The sequence below is a fragment of the Manihot esculenta genome, chromosome 11, assembly GCF_001659605.2.
Source record: "Manihot esculenta cultivar AM560-2 chromosome 11, M.esculenta_v8, whole genome shotgun sequence".
In the NCBI taxonomy this organism is placed as follows: Eukaryota; Viridiplantae; Streptophyta; class Magnoliopsida; order Malpighiales; family Euphorbiaceae; genus Manihot; species Manihot esculenta.
The window spans coordinates 11,475,149-11,481,363 of record NC_035171.2 but is presented as its reverse complement, the minus strand read 5'-3'; the positions used below and the strand labels follow the sequence as shown (position 1 = coordinate 11,481,363).

General features: G+C 34.7%; 1 protein-coding gene across 1 annotated transcript; it reads right to left on the bottom strand.

Annotated features, from left to right (window-relative positions):
• Positions 1 to 881: 881 nt before the first annotated feature.
• LOC110626639 lies at positions 882 to 5,186 on the bottom strand. Its single transcript, XM_021772674.2, has 2 exons — positions 4,336 to 5,186; positions 882 to 1,922 (listed from the first exon to the last, which is right to left on the bottom strand). The coding sequence occupies exons 1-2, from the start codon at positions 4,915 to 4,917 to the stop codon at positions 1,242 to 1,244; spliced, it is 1,263 nt and encodes a 420-aa protein (XP_021628366.1). The 5' UTR covers positions 4,918 to 5,186; the 3' UTR covers positions 882 to 1,241.
• Positions 5,187 to 6,215: the final 1,029 nt, after the last annotated feature.

The window sequence follows — 6,215 nt, the reverse complement described above, 5'->3', positions numbered from 1 at the left end:
GAATTTTTGCTGGAAGTGATCTGTAGCCGCGAAGGGGAAGATGGAGAGTAGTTTATAAGTGTGAATTGGTGAAGCTTTGGTTGCACATCACGGGATACCCAGTGGAAAATTTAATTGTGGGCTGGCTTTATTAGCCTTGGTCTTTATGGCCTTATTTAAAAGAACCATCAAGCTTTTGTTTTCTTTTTGAATTTTGTCTTGTGCTATCGGATGTATGGAGATGGGATTCTTAAGGTCAATTATGTTATCAATAGATTCTTTACTATGTGCTTGTGACTGTGAGGGGTCATGGAGGGGCCTCGAATGCTGTATGAAAGTATGGTCATTTCACATGCTAAGCTTTTGGATTGTAGGGGAAAAGGGCCCTTATCTGCGTGTTCTGCTTTAGGCTCTTGTTCTATCCCATGTGATCCAGTTCTTAAATAAATTAAATTGAAGCTGCTAATTTTACCATTGAGATTAACCAAAGATGATCATCATCTAAGAGAAGACCAAAAAGATAATCAATAAGTCAGAAAGTTGAACATCACCTAGTGCAGGGACTTGATCATTCCTTTCATCATCAAATCCGCTCTCCATCTATTTCAGCAATAATCAGGACAGATAAGGAGAGAGCCTAAAATGCTCAAAAGTTGCAGCATTAGAGTTTCTTGGTCCTCAAAATATTCAACATAAATTTTGCATTGCCATTTTGAAGAAAATTTTCATTCAGATTCAGACGAGAAACTGCACCCATTGCATCTCAATTACAATTGGACAAACAGAAAATAAAGGACAAAATTTTATTTTAAAAAAATCTCGAGACTTGCCTACTAATTCAGTGAGTGAAATTATTCTGTTCTAATCATAAATGAAATAACTGGCACGTCTCAGCTCTGCAGTAATGGTTAAAATCTGTAAAAAAGTACTTTCACAATTTTCTCCCTAATACATGAAAGGGGAAAAACATCATTTTTCACTCTACAATAACAACACTTGTGAATGCTACAGATCAAAAGAATCACCCAATACAAATACCCAACTCCCAAACTGACCCTCTTTTTCTTTCAAGCTGGTAAGTCTGTACGTGTATATAAATATGTCAAACAATAAAACAGGATGTGGAATTAACATCAGTTCACATTTAGTCGTGAATTGCAACATGATTCATAAATGAAAAATATACCAGCTTTCAGCCAATAATCATAAACTGCTCATCATCCCAGCAGTAAACTCCATGCGAGGATTTCATGATCTTCCAATTAGAGAAGCCTAAGATGTGCAGTATCATTCAAGCGTTTTATCTGCCAACCTGTTCTCCATGAGTGCAGCAATACTGTCACTGAAGAATCTTCTATGCAGATCTTATTTAACATTACTGGGCTGCAACCCAGGATGCCTGTGAGGAGGCACTTTATAGGAATTGAATGAGTGAAAATGCCAATACATGAGGAGATGGAGGTTGAGCTCCTAGCACTTGGATTATGGACTGCACTTTGATCATTGGCTTCCCTGGGGGAGATCTCATTGTCACCTTCATGATTGCCAGTGGCAGTCACATACTGCAGCCTGCTCCTACCAGACTTCTTCCTTGAGAGCCCTGGTCGATGCCTGTGAAGCATATCCCATTGTTGTGGCAGCGGACCAGATGGATCTCGGTCATGAGAAAACCCTTGGCTCTTGATTTGGTGATTCAATGTGAAATCTGATCTCAACTTTTCAGGCAGTCCAAGAATTGTCCTATTTAAGAACTGAACCATCCTAAATTCAACTTGCCTTAATGATTCACCAGATGGGGCACAAAAATCAGGCTGAAAACTTTCAATCAAGCTCAAAACTTCAGGTGTATAAATTTCTGAACAAGGGCACCCCTCCCAATGCCCCAGACTCATCTCTAAAAGAGCATCTGATGATTGAATCTGTTCCTCTGCAAAATGTATTTCCTGCATGATTTTATATGCAGACAATTGCTCAATTAAAGAATGCAAGTACAGATGCAGAGAAAATATTAAAAGTAACATCCAAGCTCCCTCTATCAACAAGGAAATAGTGAGTAAATATATCCTCAAAAATTCGAAATCATAAATGATTAATGGCAATGAGTAACTGATATTCACCATGTCTAGATCATATATGCATGAATTAGCAGTTTCATCAGACAAGCAAGCCCTAAAACCCAACTACTTGGAGTCTTCCTAAACTTTGCATGGTCAACCATTTGGAGTTATCAACTTGAATGATTCTCAGTTCTTACATTTCAGTTAGCAGGGGAGGTAATATCTACAATTAAATCAGAGACCACCATACTCTTCTCACTATCCACATCAAAATTCTGTCTAACCTTCCTCAGGTATTTGCAGTATCTTCAACTTCCAAGCTTATCCACCACTTTTACAAGCCCATTTGATGTTTTTGCCATACAGGATTCAAAATATCAAATGGCATGCCACGTATCTTGTCCTCCTGTCTTGCAAATAAAATTATTTCCTTTCCATATGTTGGTCTCTGGCTCTTAACCACGTCAACTGCCAAATTGGTCTTAGATCATTGCCAAAACAGAATGGCAGAATGATCATATAGAACTAGAAGAGTTATAACTACATAGCCCATCCATCTTTCTTCCATTTCATGAAGAACACGTTATTAACTAGCTGAGAATAAATTCCTTGGAAGCCTTGACTACAAATACATAATCCATAATTTTTCTGTTCTTAATCTAATCCTAACCGTGAATTCTCATGCTTGTCAAACTATTTTGCTAGAAAATTACAAAAATCTACATTAAGCTGATAAACACATTATAACAGTTTTACAAATGAAATTTGCTTCACAAATAAGCAAGTAATCAATTAGTACTTCCAATCATCTAGACAATTGCAGCTTCCATCATGGACTTTCCTTGATTACATAAGACTAGATATATGGATCAAGAGCAATAATGTAGCAATGACGGTGTGATGGAAGAAGATAATGTTACTCATTGTTTTGATAAACACATGTATGTGATAAGAGCTGTGGGTTTATCAGCAGTGCTGAATGATAATGAGATTGAATTTACAATGGGCACATGAGGCATATAACTAAAAGACTAAAAGAAATAATCCAGTATTAGTAAATAAATTTGACCATATTTCTTCTAAGGAGCAGCACGATAAGGTTTGCCACTTTTACAAGTACACCTTTTATTTCCGCATTCAGTGAGCATTTCTGTTAACAAAAAAAACTAGTACACTAACCCGAAATTTAGAAAATCTATCAAAATCTAATATTGACACATTAGGAAAATTTCAAATTAGTTTTGCTGGTGATAACTAGTCAACAAAATCTCATTAAAAAACCATCAGCATGATTAAGAAACTCCCATATTTCCACTTTCAACACTCATTGTCCTTTTAGTCCCTCTTTTCATACATTTTTTCAATATTGTCTTTCTCATCTTAACTGGTTTTTCAACTCTTCAGTTTCTAGTTTTTCTAAAATTATCCTTTTTTAAATGCTACTAACAATGTTAGGTACTTTATTTCTTGATTACTTTCCATCCATATAAAGTAATATAAACATGTTATTTAGGTCTTATATTTCTAAATTATCTACAATTTTTTCTTTTCTCTCATTTTTTTCAAATACTAATAGAGCTATTTGGATTTGTTTGTGAATATCAAAAACCTAAGGTGTTTTTGAATGTTCAAAATTTGTGTTTATTTTATTTTCTAAAAAAAAGATATTGATGGTAAAGTCTTTATTTTACACTTTTTTATGCTTATTGATAAGTTTGGTTAAACAGAGATAGATCTATTATTGTTTTGTTTTATTTTTAACTTTTTATTTAATTTTATTTTTTGCGCCTCACCTCATTCAGGCATAACCTCAAGACCTCCTTGCCCCTTAGAGCATTAAATAAGCCATGTAAAACTCATAGAACTAAGTAAAGGTGCAAACTTTCCATATAGGCCTGCATCCTATGTTACAATACCCCATTTGCAAGATTAAACAAACCAATGTGATCATAAATCTATAGCCAACAAGTGAAGATTTCAATCTCAGTCCTCGGCTTAAGCAGCAGTAAGTGGAAGAAATTACTAAGGAACGAGGACACACACCAATGTAGTTCAATATCAGTTAAAGTTAAGAAAATACATCAGCAAAAGGACACCTTTAAGCAACTTTAATGCAATTCAAAGGAGACATTTTATCCAGCTGAAGCATGATCACTTTGTTGCCACAAGTTATCAGTAAAGTTTATCATCTATGAAGACTGAGAATCTACTCAATCAACTATAGATAGCTAATTCGTTGCAAGGATTCAATTTAACAATACAAGGAAAGTCATCATCATCAAATGAATTTAAAAGTTACCTGACAAACAGAAACCGCCATTGATCTTGCTCGATCCAAGGGTGAGGAATAAACAGCATTGAATCTCACCCCTTGCGAGTTCAAGAACACCGCTAAGGCCCTAGCCTGACGTTTCCCATTAGGCGTCAAAGCCGCCGCATGGCACCTCCCACCTACTAAATCTGGCCTCAAATTAAGGTCGCACTCCCCCTGATTAATCAAAAACACCTCCATAACGGCGCGATCGTCGTCAACAATCCCACAGGAGGACGATGAAGACAAGCTCCGAGAGAAAAATGGAGGAGGAGGAGGAAGCGGCGGAGGCGGGGCCAAGACATTGTAAGGGTCCCACACCTTAATCGATGGGCCAAGGCGCGGCGTCCCAAGGGAAGAGAGCTGGGGAGAGAGCGGCGATGCTGATGCATAACAGGGTAACATTTCAGGTTCTTGTTCGAGAACCTTCTTGACCAAATTACTGCCATCAATTTCTCTTATAGTTCCAACCCCATTATCATCATCTACTTCTTCTTCTTCGTCTTCTTCTTCACTCCCATCTTCTTCTTCTTCGTCTTCCGGCACTTGAACGGACTGTGCTGAGCCCATGTAAGGGAAAGGAAAGAATTGGATTCAAGGAAATGAATAAAAAAATCTGATAGATTTGAACAAGCTAGAAATGGAAATTTGAAAGAGCATTGTAATTATATAACATAATTGGGCAAATTGCATGGAATTTAAATCCGAAATGCTAAATTTTGATGGGAAATATAAGAGAGTAACTAGGGTTCGCAGAGTAGCAGAGCAAGTAGATTCAGTGGAAATTAGATATTTAAATAAAGGAACTACAGTGCCAGATCTGTCTGTTATTTTACATATCTACAGAGCAGGAAGTAGGGAAGGCGAGTGACCGGATACTTTTGTCTTGTGAAAAATAACAAAAACTATTGACGAAAAATAAAATAGATATTTCGGTTTCGTTTATTTTTATAAAATAATTTTTATATGGTAATAATTTTTTAAAAAAAATAATTTGTTACCTATTATTTAATTTTTATATTAAAAAATAAAGAAGAATAATAATAAATTTACATAAAATGATATTAATAAAATTTTTAATGTTAAAGAAAATAATTTACTATATTACCGATTGGCAGTATTTTCTTTAAAACAAATTATTTTTCCTTAACCATTTAAGATATTTTCAAAAAGTGAATTTTATAAAAAATAACTATTTGAACTAAATAAAAACTTAAATTTTCTTTAAATTTAAAATATATTTTTGATTTATCAGTCTTTGTAAATGTAACAAATGTCTAAAAGTATGAACGTGAAACTAATACATTATTATAATAAAAATAAATTATTTAAAAAAAAGAAATAATTTGTAATGTTATCTATCTTTCCATATAAATATGAGAGAAAAACTTTCTTTTGCTTTAGGCTTTTTAGACTCTCTCATCTACTGGATTGTTGAATTTCTTCGGTTTCATTCGCATAATAAACAACTTTCATCTTGTCCAAAGAGTGATTTCTCTACCTAATCTTTGAGACTTGACCATAGTATTTAAGGCTTTTACTTTTCTTTTTATCGTAGGTCGAAAATATATTGAAGGGACTTTGTATTTATGGAACCAGCATGTCCTAGTGCAATTGTATGATAACACTTTGGGTTAGTGAGCTTTAAAGATCAAATATTGGGTCTCTTACATGTCGACATGGATATGGTCCGATTTGGATTATGAATTGAATTAGAATCGAATTAGTCAATTAATTTTGATTATTTAACTGGACCGAAACTTTAGATTAGAAGGTCGGTTATGGTTCTTTCTATGAATCAAAATTGAAATTGGATTGGAACCGGTCAGTTCGAATCATCAATCCAATTCAAACTGTGAATCAAATTG